The sequence below is a fragment of the Sinocyclocheilus anshuiensis genome, unplaced genomic scaffold (genome assembly GCF_001515605.1).
Source record: "Sinocyclocheilus anshuiensis isolate Anshui unplaced genomic scaffold, SAMN03320099.WGS_v1.1 scaffold476, whole genome shotgun sequence".
NCBI lineage: Eukaryota > Metazoa > Chordata > Actinopteri > Cypriniformes > Cyprinidae > Sinocyclocheilus > Sinocyclocheilus anshuiensis.
In genome coordinates, this window is record NW_015554139.1 from 1,530,984 (window position 1) to 1,554,659 (window position 23,676).

The 23,676-nt window shown below is 37.3% G+C and overlaps 1 protein-coding gene across 2 annotated transcripts; it reads left to right on the forward strand.

Annotated features, from left to right (window-relative positions):
• The first annotated feature begins 796 nt into the window (after positions 1-796).
• LOC107670511 (cdc42 effector protein 4-like) lies at positions 797-18,864 on the forward strand. 2 transcript variants are annotated; one of them, XM_016463142.1, is made up of 2 exons: positions 797-1,007; positions 15,605-18,864. In XM_016463142.1, the coding sequence occupies exon 2, from the start codon at positions 15,778-15,780 to the stop codon at positions 16,783-16,785; it is 1,008 nt and encodes a 335-aa protein (XP_016318628.1). In that variant the 5' UTR covers positions 797-1,007; positions 15,605-15,777; the 3' UTR covers positions 16,786-18,864. The 2 variants fall into 2 exon arrangements, with proteins under 2 accessions (XP_016318628.1, XP_016318629.1); XM_016463143.1 differs by lacking the exon at positions 797-1,007 and adding an exon at positions 13,763-14,291.
• Positions 18,865-23,676: the final 4,812 nt, after the last annotated feature.

A 23,676-nucleotide genomic window follows, 5' to 3' on the forward strand; every position in this document is an offset into this window, starting at 1 on the left:
GATTTATGTGAATATACAAACAATAGTTAAACCCTGCGGGTACTGACTAGACCTTCAATGGCACAATGACTAACAATTGTTACCTGCAAGATCCCTGTCAAGTTAGTTGCATTTCAAAGCGACATCCAAAGACAAAAGCAGGGCCACTGGGAGGTCAGCCTCAGTAACACCATTTTTGCACGCAATATGGACTGTTTAAGGATTAATTGTAAAAAAATAATAATAATAATCAACTCAGCATCACAGAAATGAATCTGAACAGAATGTCCATCTTTAATAGCTTTACTATAGCTCAGACCAATCTGAAAATCATTCACAAAATAAAAGCAATGCTTCAGTTTAATTATGGGGTAAATCTAAACATGTCTAGGTCACATTACATGCAAAAGAAAATAATATATATTAAACATTGCTTTTATTTTGCAAATTGTATATATAAAATAATATAAAATTATAATAAGTTATAAATGTATATACATGTAATAAATGATTTTTAAATGACATTTTACCCAGATCACACTTTAATTGTCCTAAAATAGGCGTCATTTTCTTTAAAATATAATTTCCAATGTCTTTCTTTTATTTTAGGCTGAAATATAGGCCGGACGTGTTCTTGATAGATTTCGTGAAATTCACCAAAATATTGAAGTTTAAAGTGACAAAGCAGCTAGTCAATAGTGCGCTAGATGTATTAATTGTGCTGTGTCTTTAAGCGCGGCGTGTATAATATGAAGAATGGGCGTGTCTGTGGAAAGAAGGGGCGGAGTTGAGTGAATTATTGCACAGAGCGGTGAGTTTACAGCAGGACACAGGAAGGATGCGGGCGGCTGTCTGTGTGTGTATTGTCACAACTGAGAGATACGTGTTTTACCTATAGAGAAACAACAGAAAAGAGCACTGGGATATATTAGGCTCAAACAAACAGAAAGGCTTTTTTTTTTTTTTTAAATACACCCAGGGGATAAAACAACACGCTGCACAGTGCATGGATCACACCATTAAATACAGTAAGTTTTTAACTTGATATTTTACACAATTAAAACCTGCATGAACCAGAGATTATTTCAGCACTCTCGTGACATTTTTTAACTTAAATTTGGCTTATACTAAGTAAAATCCAATGTAGCTATTATTTAGTAGGTGGTATTGAGTTAGGTCAAAGTTTTTTGTTTAGTTTGTTGAGCCAAACCACTCATTAGTTTGCACTATGCTTACACAAGACCTCCATCAGTCTTCAAAGCCATGGTCGAATAAGGGAGGGTCCCCAGTCTCTCCCTGGAAAGCTGTTTATCATTTTGAGAATATATGGTTCTTCTTACAATATAGAAATAAACAATGCAACTGTTAAACATTTGCATGCATTTGCATAAAAACGTTTCCTTTCCTATGACAGAAGCGCATTCCGTGTGTTCATTGTTTATTTCTATGAGGATCCATCATCATCATCATCATCAGCATCATCTGCTCCACATGGCCAGCTGGATCATTGTTCTTTATGTGCTCGTGCGCTTCACGCTACACTCACGAGTCAAAGGGTCTTAAATATTGATTTTCTCCCTCTTGTTCCCTATCAAGAGCTCAAATTTGCTCAGTCACCAACACGCGTCATCTGTGTTGCGACACGGGCGCTCTCGGTCACTGTGCTGATGGCCATGTGCATGGTTGCTATGAAATATTGCCGGGCGCACAGCATATGCACTATATCATTCTTTTGTTGTGAATTGAATGCAGGTTTATAAACGGAGCTGAGAGGTCGATCACAAAGGAAGATCCAGTGCAGTGGGAATGGCAATGGTGCCCATGGCAATGTAATGAACTTGAATGTCCTGAGTCTGACCTACATTGTAAAACCAATGTCTTTATGAAGGGAGCTAAAAGGTTAAATAACGATTTAAAACATTATAAGCAAAAGGATATGTGTATATGTATCTCTCTGTGTGTGTATGTGTGTGTGTGTGTGTGTGTGTATGTATATATATATATATATATATATATATATAATACTATTATAAGGCAATGGCGAAAGATAAACTCAGAATTCAGGTTTTTAGTTAATGTATTGCTATTCTGTTTTTTTTCTCAGAATTCTGAGTTTACAGCTCATAATTCAGTTTTTTTGCCACTGAATTAAAAAATAATAATAATTGCGACTTTTTATCTCACAATTCTGACTTTTTTTCTCGCAATTGCAGTTTTATATCTCGCTATTCTGAGTTTGTATTTTGCAACTTTAAGACAATTTGTGAGAAAAAGACAGAATTGTGAGATGTAAACTCAGAACTGCAAGAAAAAAGTCTGTATTGAGAGCTAAAACCTTAACTTTTTTCTTTTTAATAAATCTGCAAAAATGTCAACGATTCTGTGTTTTTCTGTCAATATGGGGTGCTTTGTGTACATTAATGAGGAAAAAAAATTAACTTAAATGATTTTAGCAAATGGCTGCAATATAACAAAGAGTGAAAAATTTAAGGGGGTCTGAATACTTTCCGTACCCACTGTATATAGCATGAGCATGTCTTGACCTCGACAGTTCTGCATGTGTGTGGCTGAGCGTGTGTCCAGTGTTTTCAGGTTCAAGGAAATTCCACATAAACTGTATTTTTCCCCAGAACAGGGCATTGAAAGCACTGCCAAGCACCGGAAGCTGAAAAATGGCTGAAAGAGCTGTTAGTATGTAGCGTGGAATCATCATACAAATACAGATGTTAAGAGAAATGAGATTAGGTGGAAATAACATGCTTGATGAAACCAATTGCAGATGGAGATATCACATGAGATTTATTTGACATGATACAGTGGGCAGGGTAAAGCTATGTGAATTCAACCTCATCCAAACCAACAACCACTGCCAGTTCACTGACCGCATTAAACTTTGTGTAACCTCTCCAAACAAACCCTGAAACATCAGAATCTTGCACAGTGTAATTAGTGGCATTTGACAGGACAAGCGTCAGAATCTCATAATGAAGTCTAAATATAAAACTTAGCCTTGTTACTTATCCTGCACCAGTTGTGCTATGGACATGATACCTCAAATCATGCGACTTTTTGAGGAAGCTACTCAACTGTACATTAGATTTCTGGACTCCATAAGTCAAATTGTTCATTTTCTTCCTGGTTTTTTAAACCAATTAATTTACTTGACTTCTCCAGTTGTTCCAGTCTGTCTTGGTGTAGATTAAGGATAAGGGTTTTTTAAATATTTAGTCAAAATTTCTACCCAATAAAATATTTTAGAGCTTTGTGTAACGAGAAAAATGTATATTAATTATAAAAATGCTTATGGGTTTTTACGATTTTTGTTTTAATTACATAAACAACTTTCCAGGTTTAGAAATTACACTTTTAAAATTAGACTACCTCCTGTATTAAATGGGTCATATGATGCGATTTAAATTTTTCCTTTCTCTTTGGAGTGTTACAAGCTCTTGGTGCATAAAGAAGATCTGTAAAGTTGCAAAGACTAAAGTCTCAAATCCAAAAAGATATTCTTTATAAAAGAGTCAACCACACCTACCTAAAACGTCTCGTTCTAACACGCCCCCACATGTCTACGTCACGATGTGGGAAGATTTGCATAATGCTGCCCAAATGTTCACGCAAAGAAAGAAGGCGTAACTTTTATTCTAGCTGTAGTATTGTTGCTGCCGCTATGTCGTGAAGGCGCTGTGTGTTTCGTTGTGAAAGAGAAACTACTTTGTTTGTCCTTCCAAAAGAGGACAATATCCGCTTCGTCATGCCTAGAGCTGATCCGTGCTGGTCGCTGAGGAAATACATCAACTTTGCACTGTGGATCGCCGGATCGGCTTTCACCGTGGATGAAGCGGAGTCCAGCCCGGGGTCGTCACGTGGTTGCCACACGCCCACCGGCCGCTTCTTCGTCGAATCCGCCGGCCGCGCCGTTCTCAAGCCCGCCGGCCTCCGCTCACTCTAGCCCGCCGTGTGTTTCATTGTAAAAAGCGAAACTACTTTGTTTGGCCTTCCAAAAGTGGACACGACTAGAAATCAGTGGTTAAGTTGTATTTACAACACTGTTCCAGAACACTTCAACCCAAATATTCAGATCGCGTAAAAAGACAGTATAAGTCATTATAATCCGTAATTATGTCCCCACTGGATTCAACAAATGCCTGATTTATAATGGGTTTTAATGTTTTTATCTCGTCGCTCCAGCCAGACAGGGCATCACAGTATGGTAAGGGGCGTAACATTTCCGTCACACGCTTGAGGAATTCGGCCGGTTTTCCAATATGATGAGAAAATCCTGGTTCCTATTCGTGCAATGCACTCTGCACTCCTGTGAAAGTGATGTGACGAAAGTTTCAGTGAAAGTGAGAATGTGACGAAGTAAGAGGGGAGTGTCTAGACGTCAAGTGGTCACAGGAGATGCATTTAAAACGCATGTTAAGGCCAGCTGATCGTATCACCAGGGAGAAATGGCCTAAGAAACCACTTTGCAACCGTTTTGTGAAATAGACTGTTAATCTTTAGTAACACTAATTTTGTCTTTTATCTTTTATATCAGAATATTTGATGGTAGGGAGAGGTGCATTGTGTGGGTTACTAGGTAATTGTAGAGAAATTTTTTGTTGTTGTTATACAATGAAATGTTCCCTGGAAGTAATAATAAGCCATTGTTTGAATATCTGAGTGTGGCTTTGTCACTCATTCTCTCTTTTTTTTTTTTTTTTCCACGATGCATCAACATAAAAGCAAAAGAAACTCCAGATCACCTCTCTGAGTGTCGAGACGACATTTCAGCTACACTGAACAAAATTATAAACGCAACACTTTTGTTTTTGCCCCCATTTTTCATGAGCTGAACTCAAAGATCTAAGACTTTTTCTATGTACACGAAAGGCCCATTTCTCTCAAATATTGTTCACAAATCTGTCTAAATCTGTGTTAGTGAGCACTTCTCCTTTGCCGAGATAATCCATCCACCTCACAGGTGTGGCATATCAAGATGCTGATTAGACAGCATGATTATTGCACAAAACAAAAGTGTTGCGTTTATAATTTTGTTCAGTGTATTTAAAATGATGCCTGTCATGGATCCCATCACTGGAAACATTCCAGGCATGTTTTATGACTGCAGACCGTGTGTTTTTAAAGACACTCGTTGGGCCTGAAACATTACGCCTGGTGTGAATGAGAATGGTTGTAATGTTCACAGCTGGGTGTCAAACCTGCCTTTAGGTGAAATAGACTCTCATTAAAGTGAGCAGTGCAAAGGAAAGTTCATGCAGTGGGGGTGATCTCATTTGTGTGTGTAGCTTCATATATGTACATATGCTAATCCAGATTAATTTGCACTGTGTATGGCCAAATGTATTTATCATCAAAGTTGAATAAGAATGTAATATAAGTGAAACACTGTCAAGTGTAATTCCATAAATTCAGTATTCTATGACGCTGAAAGGATTACATCAAATTACGCCTCTAAAGGTGTACATGCAATAAAAGAATTTACGTTTTAGAAGTTGTCCACAATTCAATTTTGTATGCATCACTTTGATTTGTGCTAGATTTACAGTAAGTTGGATGCATGGATGCAATTTGTACGTAAACATGGTTGAAAATAATGTAAATGCATGAAGTTGTATGAGGTTCATCCTAAACGTCACTGGAGCACCAATAGCAGTCGCGTTTATGGAGGCCTGCTGTGTTGTTTGTTTGTTTGTTTAGAGTGATGGGGAATTGAGTTTATGGTGTGTTTATGCTCCTACGGAAGGGCAGGGAGTTGATTTTTGTTGGGATGGGAGGGCGTAGACACTTTGCCCTTCCTGTCCAAAACCCTCGTTTGCAATCTCTATCTGTTTCACATCATTCTGTCTCTGTCGCGGCAGCAGGAATCAACTTGATAATCCAGACTTAATGTACTGATTTTAAAGAGCTGTTTATGGGTTAAGTCTATATTCATTTATTCTTTTACTCACAGCCCCTAAAGTTTAATGACTTATTGTTGTCGTCTGCCAACACTTTAAAGCAAGATTGATTCTGATTGGCTCTCAATGTTTTTATCATTCATCAGATGGAAAAATAGTTCTGAAAGGGATTCCAATGAAATCGTTACTCTATTGTTACACAGTAGTTGTGTTGTGGACCTCCCTATTCTCATAGAATTAGAATGCTTATTGAAACTATAATTATAGTTATCACCCTGTGTGTATAGATAGAAATACTCCTTACGGTGTATAAATACATTAACACTGAATTTAATGTTATTACTTAAATTACTTATATTTTTCTCCATCATTAGTCACAGTCTGTTCGCTGGCTGTCTGATGCATTTTGCAAACAAAATTTTGGTATTTAAGCAATGCATATCAAAGCAGATTGTGTTTACAGGATTGATACAATGACCGCTTTTAAGGAGGAACCAATTGTACTTAGCAAAGTTTGCCAGGTTGATCAAATCAAAATTTTGAAAGATACTTGGAAAGGCACTTAGTAGCAAGTAAACACTTCATGGAGACTGAAGCACCATTATCTGAATTCTTGTTTCTCCACACTGGTCTGTCGTTGTGGTGTCATCTATTTTAGATAAACATGGCCTCAAACTGCAAGCAAATACAAAACAAACTGTGGTTGGCTCTTTACAAGTCTCTCATATGGTCACTTCCTGTCTGAGTAAGTAGTTCATGCCAGATAGTATAGGGCTATATGAGGATGCAGCCGAGTTTTAGCCGTGTTTGTCTAGATGTCATCTGTCTGCCGGTGTTTTGGGAGCAGTATCAGAGGGCTGTTCTCTGTAAATATGCAGCTTTGAAAATATTTTGCTTCGGAGCAGAATGAATATAGAGGTGCTGACGTGATTGTTCCCGCCAATAACAATGGATTGTGTGTGTAAACGCCAACATTTCTACTGTGTGAATAATCCTGTACATGGCTTTATTGTTCTTTGCTAAAAAAAAAATTATGTCCAGAAAAAATACAGTGCAGTTAGTACAGTGAAAATCTTTGCATGCTTATTTTAGGATTGTACCTTCATATCAAGTACTTGTTTTCTCTCCACTTGTTTTTTGAAAACACATTAAAATTAAAGATGATGGATTTGGGGAGACCGGGGACAAAGAAGGAAAGAAAAGGATGAAGGAAATATAAAAATAATTATATGAAAATATATCAAAATAAATTTACAAAGAAATAAAAGTAAATATAAAAATGTAAATATGTTTTCATGCTTATCTATTGTATAAGTAAAAATATAAATATATATGAAAATGTATTAAATAAAAAAAAATAATGTAAATGAACGTAAATGTAAGAACAAAAAAGTAAAATATACAAATAAAAATGTAAAAATAAACAAGAAATAAAAGTATACATAAATGTGAAAATGTATTAAATATAAAAATATAAATACATGTAAATATCAAAACAAAAATAAATGAATATAAGGATGAATAAACATGGAAAATAAATAAGAAATAAAAATATAAATAAATGTAAATATAAAAATATAAACATTCAAATGTATTGAATATAAAAATATATGTAAATACATATAAAGATAAAAAAATAAATGTGGAAAAATATATAAGAGATGAAAAATAAATATGAAAATGTATTGAATATAAAAATAAATGCTAATAAATATAAAAAAGTGCCTAAATTATAATAAATTTAAATGATTTAATTCTCTTTTCAGTTGAAAAGATAACATGCTTTAATAAAGTTTGTTGCATATTTTGCATATTAATTTGATTCGTCATTACAAACTGTTCATAAACTAAATTCCAAAAATGTTCAGTCAACCATTCTTTATTTATAACCAGTATCACTTCATAAATACAGTTGCAACTGCCCTCATTCTCACAACCTAGATGAAATCTTATATGGTCAAATCATTGCACTCATTTTCTCAAGCAGACAAAGATTATGTGCTGAAGTCTCATCACTCTTGCTGTTCTAGTTACAATCGCCCCTGGTCTCTTCTGTGATGTATAACTACAGCAGACATTTTTCAGTCTGACTGTAGCACATTTATAATGCTAGATGGCATGATGAGGCTCCATTTTTAGTTGCAGCCAAGATGTTTACATCATCTAAATCACCACAACGCAATTGAGATATTGACACCCAAGATAATGCCGGCTTGAACCTTTTGACTGGTCTGTTTGAAAGCCCCATCCTGACTTTTGTCATGCTTTTTTGGCTCTGTGTAAGAGGCGTGCCACATTCAGCCCAGTAGCCTTTTGTGAGCAAATGCAGATGACACTTCAGGGAAGGAAGCGCCATGCTGGGGTGTTGCGTAACGTGTGACTGGAGGAAGAGAAGTTAGCGAGGGACCATGGTGTGAAGATTATCTTATCTCAGGTGAATAATATTTACTCGCCCTTCCCCTCATCCTTTCGGCATGCAGCTTCAGATCTCCACGAATAATGGCAGGCTTAGCATTATCTGAGGCCCGTTTGTGCAGCACTACTTGATTAGCTGGCTTTTCAGAGCTGGTCTGATTTGGTTTTTAGGGTTATCAGCTTCTGGGTGGACAAATGGGCTGAGAAGACGCTGTTGGTGCTTAGTCACTCTGCCGTGGAGAGAGAGCATTATGGGTAATTGAATCAGCTCTGGTCAATGTCTGCTCTCCAGATCAAATATTTAGGCTATTTCTGGTTATGCAGATGTAAGACGTTTCACGAGTGGTCGACACTTATATCAACATCCGTAGTCATGCTGCTATAAAAAACGGTCAGATGTTGACGTTTTTCACACTCTCTTTAAAGGCCTGTTCACATCACAGGGCATGAAAATAGGGCACAGAATAAGTTTGTTTGTGTGTGTTTTTTTTTTAATCTTCTTTATTCAATATTTTGTAAATGCTAGGTCTTATTGCTTTAAAGTGAGTGTATTTTGTGTATTTCTTTTTTTCAGATGGGTTTTTACATTTATTTATTTGGTAATGCTTTTATGCAAAGTGACTTACATTGTATTCAAGGTATACATTTTGCTGTTTTTCTGGATGAATTGTATTGGTGTTATTTTAGTATTATTTATATACCATTATAGTATTTCTTAATATTTTAAATTAGCTTTTAGTTTTAATTGTAAATTTAGTTTGTTTTAGTGATTTTACCTGCTTTTGTTATTATTATTATTTATAATATTATGTCCAAATTCCGTTTTAGAATTAGTAATTGTAGTATTTAAATGAAAATGAGAAATGTTGCCTTAGAAACTAACTGAAAATAAGTTTAAGTTAAAGTTTTCATCGATTATTTATATATATATATTTTTTTTTTTACTTTATTTAGATTAAAAAACCCACTTTTTATGTTTTTGTTTTAGTTAAAAATAACAACACTGGATTGTATGTTGCATGAATGCATGTAAAATTAATTTCTGGAATTTAGGCTCTTGTGTAACCAGATCTTGGTTAATTTTAGACCATCATCTTTTCATTTTGTTTTTATGCAATTGTGACCCTGGACCACAAAACCAGTCATAAGGGTCAATTTTTTGTAATTGAGATGTAATTATACATCATCTGAAAGTGGAATAAATAAGCTTTCCATTGATGTATGGTTTGTTAGGATAGGACAATATTTGGCCGAGATACAACTATTTGAAAATCTGGAATCTGAGGGTGCAAAAAAATCAAAATATTGAGAAAATCGCCTTTAAAGTTGTCCAAATTAAGTTCTTAGCAATGCATATTACAAATCAAAAATTACGTTTTGATATATTTACGGTAGGAAATTTACAAAATATCTTCATGGAACATGATCTTTACTTAAAATCCTAAGGATTTTTGGCATAAAAGAAAAATCGATAATTTTGACCTATACAATGTTTTTTTGGCTATTGCTAAAAATATACCCCAGCGACTTAAGACTGGTTTTGTGGTCCAGGGTCACAAATAGGCCTTTAATACCAATTTCTGTAGGGTTTGTATATAATTAGTTTGGTAACACTATACTTTATAGTGTCCTTGTTACACGTTACATGCATTTACTATAGTAATAACAGTAATTTATGCATAATTACAAGCAAATAAATCGAGTCACCTTTATTTATATAGCACTTTATGATGCAAACTTCATCAAATTCTGCTGTATAGCAGCTCGAACAAAACTATACAACTAAACTAACACTAAACCAAAACCTCATCCTAACCTTACATGTTTTAAATTAATGTTACTCAGTACTTAATTGTAGAATTACACTGTAACAAGGACAGTTTAAAAATGTAACCATTAGTTTCTTTACCAATCTTGGTGTCCCCTTCTGTTTAAAGATCTGTGGTAATGTAAGTTTGCTTGGGGTCTGGGGTCATGAGGACCTCCATCCAGGTCATTGGCTCCTAATGGACCCCGGCCGGCGGATCTGTCCCAGCTGGAAGCACACACCTCATCACATCACATCCCATCCCCGCTGACAGATTTATGTCCAGTAGGAATCACTACTCGCTTCTAGAAATCTATTCACTCAATAATTGATGAACTGAGTGGCTTGGAGTTCATTCAGTTTGCTACTGCAAGGTGGTGCAAAGAAATAACTTTTTCAAGTTGCAGGCTTTTCAAAGCATAATGAATTAAAGCAAAAAGGCATCTTTTTATGCTTGCAGCCTTTTTATTAGCTGAGTTGAGGATTCTGGTATTGAGCAGAATGCATGTGATCAATTATTTATGGTTGAGACATATAATAAAAGAAGACCGCTCACGTGGCTCTGGGCGCCTTTGCTCAGGCAGGCAAAGAAAAACTTCCACAGATCAACAGTAGATCATTCACTGTCTGAGTGCTAGGATGCACTCAGCACTTTTGTTTGATTCACACAGAGATGCTTGTTCACAAAGAGTGAGTTTTCTGTTTGTCTACTGCAAAGACCAAAGATGACTTGAAGTGCATGTGACACGCTAGTGTGCTTCAGCCTTAAACAGCATTAAACAGCAGTCTTAATGCTGTCATTAAATAAGACCCATACTTACTCGTACTTCACGTTTCAAGGTGAAGTGTGTAATTTCTGCGCCACTAAAGGCGTCCTGACCCCCAAATAGACTGAAATTTTGTAATGTAATATAATATAATATAATATATTATCTGTATATCCACGACCCTACGTTGGACAAAAATATTATATATTTTTTTTATTATACCTACAACCCTGCATAGGACAAACAGATTATTATATTACATTACATTACATTACATTATATTATATTATTTATTTACATTTTTTTATGTGGATGAAAAAAAATTTAGATGCAGTATTCAAACAATCTCTGGATTATGACTTTCAAAATCAGGATTTGTGGCTCGCTCGGAGATGCTTGTTGAAACCAAAGCCCCCCCGTGTGTGTGTGTGTGTGTGTGTGTGTGTGTGTGTCTGATGTAGGCCTATGTTTTTCTATGAGATTTGCTAAACCTTCTAAACTCACACAGGGGTCAGAGGTTAGTATGTATAGGGACGCAGGGATGTAGAAAAGGAGGAGCGTATAGTGGGAGAGAGGGAGGTGTGTTTAGTCTGTACAGAGGAAGTCCAACTGCTCCCTATGAACTGCGTTACTATCACAGACAGATTGTAAGGGTATTTGGAAAGTCACTCACCCCTTCAGAGTCCTGTTGTTTCCCACGCTGCCTTCCCATGCTCCCCGTTCTTACTTCATATTTGCACGTCTATAAATAAAGCGCCTCCCAACCAGAAGCGTTTGATAAACTGGTCCAGAGACGCACATGGACCGCTATTAGCCGAAGGTTGTTAGCCTTTCCCCCAAAATGTGCTAACAGAACATGTATAGAAGTGTTGTGCCAGAAACATACTTTACTCAAGTACACAAATTACGGCTATGTGAATACTTGGACGATGAATGTGTTACATTTCAGTAATTCAATATATTTAATGTAATAACACACAAAACCGAGCTTGCTTAGCTTAGCTAGATGTGTGTGTGTGTGTGTGTGTGTATGTGTGTTTGTGTTTGTGTTTGTGTGTGTGTGTGTGTGTGTGTGTGTGTGTGTGTGTGTGTGTGTGTTCACATACTTGTGCATGTTTGGGGCCTTGGTGTATGTGGGACAGGACAGAAATGCAGCGGAACTGTGTGTCTAGGTGGATTTGGGGCTTTACATCTTTCATCTACTGCTTGTTTTTCTTCCAGCTCATGCCACCCAGTAGCAGCACCTCATATAAACACTGCTGTCTTTGTCCAGAATGCTGTGAATTGTTGTTCTGCATTGTAATTGGTCACTAACTGAATATTTTTGCATATTGATTACTCGCTGTCCCCTTTTTGGACTTCTGTTTGTGCCCTTTTTATGAGAAACAATTTGTTAGTCTTATTAGACTTCCATATTTCTATTTAGACAATTCTATTTAGATGATTTTCAAATTAGTGGTAGTGGACAAAAACAGCCCCTGCTCCTTTTGGGAAATGATAATCATATTTAAAGCATTTAATTTTTCTTGGTTGTGGTGGGGGAAAAACATTGTAGCTGACTTTATAAAACAACAACTTTAAGCAGAAGCTAACCAGTTGCATCGGCAGTGGTGTGAACTAACGCACAAGTGGTAACCTACTATGGCTAGCACCCTTTACCTGTGCTTATGAGTTTGGACTAGTAGATACATGTTTATTTAGGTAGTTGGTTATGAGCGATATATATACAAAAATAAATAAATAACTTAGAGGATAGTTCATACTCTACTGGGGGCTTTTTTCAAAAACAAAATTAATTTAAAAATTAATAATTGCATCAGAAATGAATGATGCATTAAATTGTTCAAAAGTGACCAATTTAATTAGTCAAAAATCTCTTTTTTTTCCCCTATTTCAAATGAATGCTGTTTTCTATTTCTATTCATCAAAGAAAATCACATTTCCACAAAAAATATTAATTTTAATATTAACTGTTATATTTAACTATTAACTGTAATAATACTACTACTAATAATAATAATAAATGTGTCTTGAGCATCAAATCAGTATATTAGAATGATTTCTGAAGGATCATGTGACACTGAAGAATAGTACTGAAGTAATGATGCTGAAAATTCAGCTTTGTCATCACAGGAATAAATTATATATTCAAATATATTCAACTAGAAAACAGTTATTTTAAATTGTAACATTATTTTACAATATTACAGTTTTTACTGTATTTTTGATCAAGTAAATGCAGCCTTGCATGAGAGATTTTGCATAAGACATTAAAACATTTTACTGACCCCAAACTTTTGAACAGTAGTGTATGATAAATCTATACTGTTTTTTGTTTTTCTGCATTGTTTACATTAGACATTTTATAATTTACATGAGTTAGATTAAAATATTTTTTTGTTCTCTCTTTTAATTGTATTTCTAACTTAGTCTACAAACCTGGCAACAGCAGATATATTACTGGCTTTTGAATGATGAAATGTTTCATATACCACTTTGAATAAAAGTGTTAAATGGCTAAATGTAATAGTAAGGCATCAAAACTTGATTAATGTCCAGCAGAAATGGTACTGATATTGACATTTGTCACCAATATATTGTGCTTTCCTGGGCATCATTTTGGAGGCTGTGCAAAGGCTTGCTTTGTTTTCAGGTGGGCTCGTCGTGCCCTGCTCAGAGCATCCGTGAAATGATGTCATGGAAATGGGTGTGTGCAGTGGAGAGCCGCAGGACTTCATCTCTCATTGGCTAAGCCTTATCCGCGCTCTCTCTAGCCTTCAGGGAGGGTGCTGGCTGCATGTGTTCAGTCAGTCTCTAACAGAAGACACAATAGAAGATGTTCATTATCTTTTATTTAACCTGTGATTTCTGATATTCAGTGGTTCTGAGACATGGTATGTAATTTGCACTGTGTAATTAATCTTTAATGCCAATGAGAGTGATAATACTATTCTAGTCACTGAAGTTGTGCATAATTGATAAAATAAATTTTGATAATTTAGGTCTTTAATTTAGTCATTGACCATGCAGATATATTTTGATCAGTGAACAGTACAGTTTGAGAGAAACAACTTGGTTAATGCTCAAAGGAGGAAAATGCATTCATGCTGACAGGAAACGCTAACATCTGTTTGTGTGCAAAGGGTTGTTGCTATAGAGGCAGGTAAGGACATTATGAGGAAGTGTAGACGAAGCTGGTAGAGGAAGATTCAGCCAGAAAGAGGTCATGAGTTGGTTGGGCACCTCGGTGAAATTCACTCTAGCTGTTGTTCTTTTTCAAAGCAAAGACTTCATGAATATTACAGCAGATCGGTGACAGGAAAAACTTGTTGCCTGCCAAGCATTTGGCCCATCTCTCACACTTAGTGTTAATTTACAAACCTGGGAATAATGCCACAAGACACTCCGGTGAGGGTAAGCATTTTATTTTTTCAAAGTGAGGTTTGTTTAAGAGCGTCAAACCTTGTGGTGTTTTGAGTCTGAGGTTTGCACTTGTTTGACTTTGTGTAAATGTGTTCATGCTTAATTTGATGTTAATTGTGGTTGTTCCTGATGATCTATTTAGTTCAGAGAGTAGAGGTTAAGTTTAGAGTCGTGTGAAATAATACCCCGAGCCATCAAAAGGGTCATGGCTTACCATGTTCCTCTGTCTCTGCCATTTATACAGTCATGGATGATTACAGAGGAAGTAGCTGTCATTAGCTAGACAGTCTTATCTCCACTGCAGAGGAATGGTGTTTGATGAGATGATATTGCAGACTAAGGCCCAATCCCAATTCTATTTTATACCCCTTCCCCTACCCCTTCCCCTTGTCCCTTGAAACAGAGTGTCAAGGGGTAGGGATGAAAATATTCCCCTAAGAATTGGGACACCACTACTATACTGTTACACGTCATCATACGTCGTCTAGCTCCTACAATACACACACCTATACACACCCCTTACCCCTACCCCTCTGACCAAAAGAGAATCGAGACAGCCCTACCCCTTCACGTGAACGCGCAAAACGGAGGGGTAGGGGAAAGGGGAAGAGCTAAGGGGTAGAACTGGGATTGGGCCTAAGTATCATTGGCAGCTGGTCACAATCTGTGACGATGTACTTGTGTATTCTTCGGATTGTACATAGGACCATTAACATGTTTCCAGTTAATTCCCATATATTTATTGAGAATTGTCTATTTCACAAAAGTCATTAAAAAATTAAAATGTTAATGATCCTAATAACATTGTATAAAAATATCATTTCTTTTTTAATTTTGGGGTAAAATATAGTTTGTGGCAGGTTTCATAAAATTCATCCTATAAGGATATCATGACACCATAAGTATTTCACAAAGTAGTTAAACTCTCCACTAAGTTCTTTCATCAGTATCTGCTTATCTTATTAATGATTGAAACTCCAGCTGCCTGACCACAAGAATCCTGACCCTTACCTCATCTGAATGCCAAAAACACTACTGCAGTTTAGCTCAGGGAAAAGAATGACACTGCAGCTTCTGCTGGTATTCTGGCCAGACGCACTGATAAGACATCCTGGAACTGCCTGTGTTCTGCCTGGACTGCCAATTTCTTTGTCTGTATTGATCTTGCACCCAGAAATTCAAACAACACAGCACTATAGTTAACTTAACTTCTTGGCTTTGCACTGAGGTTTTGCTTCGAGTCAAGATGTCATCTCCAGTTAACTATGAAATTTGATTTTGATCTTGTTTGTTCCCAATTATAGATTATCTCCTATTTGGCAACTGAAGTGACGGCCATCAAGACTGGACAGAGTCGGGCTGAGCAGAATCTGGTTGAACCTTTTAGGACTCGTTAAAAGAAAACCACCTTTTAGTGAAACCACACGACCAGTCAAACTGAATTGTAGAACTGGGTTTGTGAGTTGTGCTAACGAAGATGCCCATCTTAAAGCAGTTGGTGTCGGGGTCTCAGACCAAACGGCGCTCTCGTATGGACCTCACTACTGAGATGATCAGCGCTCCCTTGGGTGACTTCCGGCACACCATGCATGTAGGGCGCAGCGGGGAAGCTTTCGGAGACACCTCTTTCCTCAGCACTCGATCTGGAGAGCCATCCCAAGAAGGACACACCTATCCTCGCTCTCCGAAACCGGGACTGCTGTCTCGTACCTTCCGGGGCAGCAAGCGCTCTCAGTCCGTCACCAGAGTAGACCAGCAAGACAATACCCTCCTTCCTTCCAGTGGGTCACCTACCTTTGTGAAGAATGCCATGTCCTTGCCCTTTCTGAACAACGAAGAAGGACAGGAGGGAGACAAGAGGGTGCTCAAGAGCTTGACCTCCAGCCCCTCCAATGGGGCCTCCGCTGACGCATTGGACCTGGAGCTCCATGAGAAGCACTTTGGGGTGTTGACAGACCTGCGGCCTTCCCCATCTTACAACAGGGGAGGATTAAAGAAAGCTGAATCTGTGATGTCATTCCATGTTGACCTTGGGCCCTCAATGCTGGGGGACATCCTGGGGGTCATGGAGAAGGAAGATGACGACCAGGGGTTTGAAGAAGGCAAGAGCAGTGAGGGACGTGCATCTCCTCTACCCTGCAACCAGGGAGGAGTGGAAATGGATGAGGAAACGAGGGAGGTTGTTGTCAAAGAAGAGGAACCAGAGGGATTAGCTGCACTCTGCAAGGGTCCCATGAGGGCTCCCAGCTCTGTTGACTTGGAGATCCAGAGTGAAGGCACCAGCACCCCAGAACCACACCACAAACACCTGCATCACCTCGACAGCTGCTCAGTTTCCAGCTCAAGTTCAGCCGCATTGGAGGAGAAACCAACCAGTGAGCCTTATGAGGAAGATATTGGAGTTACCGACAACACCTGCAACCCAGACAATGAACCAGCCTTCTCCTCTTTCATGGAAGATGAGGATGATGAGATCCGAGTATGAAACCCTACAATCAGTAAACCTTTCTAAGGATGGAGAGATAAATATCTCAGACTAGAATTTGACAATATGTACAGAGGAGAAATGCGAAGACAGTGTGTTGTAAGCACGTCAAAGCTGGACAGATGCCTCAGGTTCCTGTATCCCTGTAGAGATAAGTTGGGGAGACTGCTTTAGCTCAGACACCAAAGCCATCTGTCACACTACTGACCCATGCTAAGATGAGCAGCTGGATGTGTTGAGTCCGAAAGGGACCTGCTACAAGTTCCACTGATAGCTCTGCTAAAGAAAAGACATACATAAGGGATACATACGTCACCGAAACAGTAAACTTCACTTGCGCAAGCAGATGCTGTTTTAAGCCATTCTCCCATAGTCCCATGCGAGGTTTCCACAGTTGTAAGTCGGAAATATCAGGGATTTTTTCAAAATGTAAAGGTCATGGATTTTTTTTGTGTTATTCTCAGCTCTAAAACACTTAATTCGTGAAAAATTGTGTTTTGTGTTCTCTATACAATTGTTAAAAAAATCCTTATCTGGTAATCACAAGCAACTAGAATGGTCATGTAAATTCATTGGTCAAAAGATGTGGGAACCCTGCCCATGAATTGGTGCCTAAAGATAATAGGTCTTTTGATTTAGAGCACTAGCGTATTAAAGTAAATCATATGATTTGTTCAGTGGCCCTCTGCATAAAGGTACTGTATATTTTCAAAGTTTAAATCAGCACTCTGTCATTGTCATAAAAAGTTACGTCGTGTTGGGAGAGAGTGCTTACGAGATGATCTGTTTTATCATACACGTTCTTGGGGTTGCATTGTCAAAGCCCTGCAAATAATTTATCTCTAGATTACATATAATGCAGTCATGTATCCGGTAAATTGCCATTTTAAAAGCTACTGTGGTTCAGAAGCTCAGGAAACGTCCTTGTGCAACTGATTACACACCACGCAGGTCTGAGCTCGAATGGCGATGATTTGAAGGTGGTGGATGTTTGAGAACCTCTCCAGAGACTGATCATAGTCCACTTTTGGGAAGACTGGCAACAGGTGTCCCTCCATCAGATCTCATTTTTCAGTCTGTACGTGTTTTGCATAGTAGTTGTTTGCTCAGTATCTTGCATATCTCACCACTTCCTTCCTGCTCTTCATGGCGTGTGAGGGGAACTACTGCTGTTTATTGCTGGAGTTTTTGATCAGTTTGGTTGTCGCTGTCATTGAAACATTTAAACCACTGGTTAAACAATATGTGTCAAGTATAACTAAAAAGTCAGTTGTGTTAAATCATGTCTTCTAGTAAACATGTCAGTTGTATTAATTCTGCTAACTCTGACATTAGCAAATTATGGCACTGTTGAGCAAAGACACTAAAATTTATTGATTCTGTTTTGACTTTTTGACGTTTTCATTGTGTACATGTCTACATACAGTATATAGCAGATGATCATGACTAAAATGAGGCCTTTATTACTGCAGACCTTCATGTGTGAATTAACTGCATAGTCTGCAAGCTTGCTGTCTCTGAATTAAGGATCAGGCACTGTGAAGACAAGTCTTAGACATCAAGCCTACAGTAAGATGAGATTTACTGGGAAATCTCAGCTGCTTCGTACTTGGGGTCACGCCAGCCTTAAGCAGAAAAGTGCCAAATCTAATCTAGCATGTACTGCCTAGTAAGCCTGCCTTTTGAATCATTTAACATGGTGAATGAATAAGGCTTTGCCTTAATCTACTATATATAGTAGCATTTTTGTCTACAGTAATATATGGTCCAAACGATCCATATTTGATTACTGTAGACAGCATTCGGTTTCATTTGCATATCCTTGTGCTAGCGGTCAATTTTAAATTTGGCAAGATAAAAACATAAGTAAAAAGAGAGAAGTCTGTTTATTTGTGAAATTGTGTGGCTGTGTGTGAGGTGGATTTAACTAAGTTTATCTTCGTGTTTTCCCTTTGTAATAATAGTGCTGTTTGTCTCGCTTATCTTTGCAACAATTTGTATGTTCATCATGTATATATTCATGCTTGCCAGCCTTTTCAAGGCTAGAACCGCTATATTTTTAAATAAAAGAAAAAGTTGTCCACAAAAGTGTCTTTTTCTTCATTTCAGAAATGTTTTCCTCGTAAGATTAGGCCATTTCATGGTGTTCTGAGTAAGTGGCTTAAGTTTGAAGTTATCAAGGAGAAAATACAAACGTGACCATTTGGGTCCCCTGCTGAACAAAAAACAAAACGCTAAAAACAGCCTAAGCTGGTTGGCTGGTCTTAGCTGGTTTAAGCTGGAAGTAGCTGATCTCCTAGCCTTGCTAAGCTGGTTTTAGGTGGTTGGCGAGCGGTCTCCCAGCCTGACCAGCTAAAGAAGTTGCCAAAAAGCCTCTAAAACCAGTCTGCTGACCAGCTAAAACAAGGCTGGACGACCAGCTTAGGCTGGTATTAGCTGTTTTTTTTTTTTTGTTTCAGCTGGGTTAGTGGGATCGTCAATAAACAACCTTTTTGATTTTGGTTTATTTTGCTGTGTGTCGTTGTTGGAGCAAGCTTGACGTTGCTAGTATGGGAACTAGCTTGGGAAGTCCTTCACTGCAGAGATGAGCACAGATCCATTGACTAATTAAATTCAATAAACCTAGGCTACCCGAGGCTGAGGGTAGCGTTGTGTCAACACATGCTGCTAAAAGGAAAGAAGACCTCCTGTGATTGACCGACCACATGTAGCTCTTTTAATCGGATCACTGCAACTGCAGATCTACATGAAAGTTTCATGTGAGTAAAGAGAATTAACACTCACTCATTTAGCTGATATCAGCTCTTACATTTAGCTCTTTCGCATATTGTAGCTGCGAGTAGTCTACAGGTAAAAATCAAAAGCCCCTTATTCCCAGCTCAAATTTACGAGTGATTGATTTGAGTGTTAAAAGCAAAGTGGTTTGATTGATCTGCCTGCTGCCCTACAAAGTTTGTGAGGTGTTAATGTTCCTTCGCTTCAAATGAGAATTTAATCTTGACTTGACAAAAAATCCATTATTTCATATACACGCTGCTTCTTTAATACATCCTGCCACCTAGTGGGCATCTGTATGCACAGCGTCGCTTGCCTTTAATTTCTCAATGCCATATGCCACTCTTACTATGGTACAGGATCAATCCCTTTCTTTAGCAGAGTATTTTAGTGTTTTGATTTGGGTTTTTTTTTGTTTTGTTTTTTGTTTTTGGCACTAAATCATTGTGCTTTGTAAATGCAATAATATATTAACATAATCTAAATTAAAATATACACATAAAATCACAATGCAAACTTAAATCATATTTCTTTTTATGTTCCCTCAATAACTATAGTGTGTATTTAAGAACATACAGTTATGGAATCACAAAATGAGTCGTGGTTAATTTATTTAATATATCAAATTACTTAACAAAGTTTATTAATCTAATATATTAATTTAAAAAAATACAAACAAATAGCTTTGTTATAATTACAGCAGAAATATCCTGCTTTATATGGACAGTGGCCCTTTGAATATTGCATATGGTGGCCTTCTTGTGAAAACGGTTGAGAACCACTGATTTTAGAATGTTGTGGTATATTTTTCTTATTTTCAAAAGTTTGTACACACTTGAATGAGTCTCAAGTTATTTTAAACATTTTAATCTCAGGCTTTTATAAAACTGTTTTATTTAGCTTGCATTTGTTTAACGTTTTTGGTTCATTCATTCATAGGTTTTATGATTTAACTATTACTTAAATATGTGAAAATTAGAAATAATAGATTAAAAAATATATAAACATTCATTCTTTATTATCATTATTATTATTATTATTATTAATAAAGTCCCTTTTTCAGGATGCTATATTTTAAAGATAATTTTTTAAAATCCAAATAAGCTTTACAGGTCTTAATTAGAAAGTGTTTAAACAATGTTTTTCATGGTTGTTGCACAAACCATAAACGATTATTGCACATGCTCTTGTGAAACAGTCCTTAAGACACGGATTACAAGACATATTGCAAGCGGAATATATATATATATATTCACCCACAATTAATTAGCCCTTGTGCTGTTCTTGCTTAAAAATCATATTAGCTGGTCCAGGCTTGTGAGTATTTTCCTGCTGTTCTACTACATAACCAGATGAGGTCGCTGTTTGCAAATATTTGAAGCATTATCAACGTGAGCTGCCAGAACTGCGGCCTCCTCTGCTGAATCTCATGACAGGAGTCAAGGCTTCCAGTAGGAAACCAGCATGAAGAAATCTGGATACCATTAAGCAACCTGCTAGAGCTGAGATTTGAAAGAGCGAGATAGAGGACGGGAGGAGGAGAAAGGGGGATGGGTTAAAACTGGGAGTGGAACAAAATGTCTCAGGATTCATTTCTCGAATGCTAGAAAGGGTGGGACATGCTGCTAGCGAACAGGAGGGAAACCTGTCCATGGGCTGCAGCTGTGGTCCACACTTCTGTCATGATCATAAATGGGCGACATCAGACACTTAGTTTGAAAGCCTGAGTTGACAGTAACCAGACAGCATGTTCTTTCAACCTGTCATCTCGGAATTAGTGCTCTGCATTTACCCATCCAAAGTGCACACACACAGCAGTGAACACACACACACACCGTGAACACACACCCGGAGCAGTGGGCAGCCATTTATGCTGCGGCGCCCGGGGAGCAGTTGGGGGTTCGGTGCCTTGCTCAAGGGCACCTCAGTCGTGGTATTGAAGGGGTCTGAGAGTAACGCAATTTCAATTCTCTGTGTGTATGTGCTGTACATGTGGAAGAATTGACAATAAAGCAGACTTGACTTGACTTGACTTGATCTCCAGCAAATAATGACCGCATTCAAGGCGAAAACACATGTCTGAGGCTTCCCCGCAGAAACAATAAAACAGTTGGGACAAATAAGATGTGTGTGTCTTCCTTTCCGGTCACAAAAACATACTGATTAAAAGTGCTGTGTGTGATTTTTCAATGTTAGATACTTTTCTACTATCCCAACTTAATGTAAAGAAACAACTGTACAGTAAGTGCAACATTTGTAAGTTGATTTCCAAACAAAGTGTAAATGCTGTGGTTTTGTGGTGCAGTTAAAACATTGTTCTGTTTAACCCCCAAAACTGCAACATTTGCTCATTTGAGTTAGACAGGACTATCTTTTAATCTTGGAAAGATTTTGATTATACCTAATATAAAACAGAAAGTTAATATTAAAAAATAGGGCTGTCACAACACTAAAAGTTTTGGGTGGGTAATAAAATAAAGAAATATTAAATTTATTTGCAAGTCTTTTATTGCAACCAAGGCTACATTTCTTTGATCAAAAATACAGTAAAAACAGAAATATTGTGAAATATTGAAATTTAAAATAACTTTTCTATTACAATATATTTTAAAATGTAATTTATTTCTGTAATGCTAAAGCTGAATTTTCAGCATCATTACTCGTCTTTAATGTCACATGATCTTCAGATCCTTCAGGATTCTTTGATGAAAAGAAAAATGGTTCATACAGAAATATTTTGTAATATTATAAATGTCTTTCCTGTCACTTTTGATTCATTTATTGCATCCTTTGCATCCAAAAAAACGTAATTTCTTAAAAATATAGTTATTTATATATGATATTATTATTATTATTGTTATTTTATTTTAAATTGAACTTACTGACGGGTCTGTGGTGGTATAAAACTATGGTTAAGGTTAAGGTTAGAAGACACTGGTTTTAGTCCAGCTCCAATATGTTACAGCATAAATCAAGACAATAAAAAGTAAGTCTGAACCCTAGAGTCAGGATTCTCTGTTTTACTCCCTCACCAAAATACCGTTTACCACTGATGATATGCAGATGGTCCATAAAGTGGAGATCAGCTGATCTTTTGGGGCTTCTTATGCACATTTGCATGTTCTTGGTGAATATCCACAGTTTTATCCAACATTAATGAGCAGGGAAGCCAGGCCACGATATCCAGTGCTGCAGAAACAGTTTTGTTCTTGTCCTTCATTTGTTTGCAGATCTAACCGCTATGAGCAAAGGGCTTTGCATTTTACAGCCCTTTGGAAAGTGTATTAAAAAAAAAATTATAAAACCCAAATGGAAAGAATACACGACTGCACTAGCTGTGCTTGAAACTCATTTAACAGTAGAACTGCTTTTTCCATCAAGCATTTTCCAAAAGTATTTTTTAGCTGAGAGTGCAAGTCGCTCTTGAGTACATGGCGATGAACGACTCCAACTTGTGGTCTGAGAAGGATTGGAAAATGTAAACATACGGCAGTTTGGCAGTGACCTCTGACCCTGGGCCCATGGGACCACACACATGGATGAGGAACAGTTTGCTTGAGATGAATGTTTGACGTCCCATTTAAGGGTTTTAAAATCAGCATGGATCAGAGCGAAAAGCACAAGGCGTTCGGATCTCCCCACTTGTAACCTTATTTTATGTCTACAGTTTGTACGTATGATTGTGGTTGAGATTCTTTTTTTTTTTATGTTCGCGTTGTAATTCTTTCCTCCAGAGTGTCTGTCTGTTGCAATAAGCAATTTCCTGTATAAATCACAGCCCACTGGAGTCGGCTCAAATACTCACTCCTAAATCGAGAAGCATTTGCCACTTTAGTGGGACTGTAAACTTCAACTGTAAAATGAAAAGCTATTTAATGTACTTTAATAGCAGCCTTGCAGACAAAACATAATTTAGTGACATATACTAGCATATTCCATCTACTCTACGCTCACTTATGGGCCATTCACACAGAGTATATTTTTGTAGTAAAACATGTTTAAAAACATGAGATGCTGATATAATTGATGCGTTTTTACAGATTACAGCATTCACACTGGGAGCATGCAGAGTCACGTCCTGTTCACCAAAAAGGAGCAACAGCGTTGCACATTCAC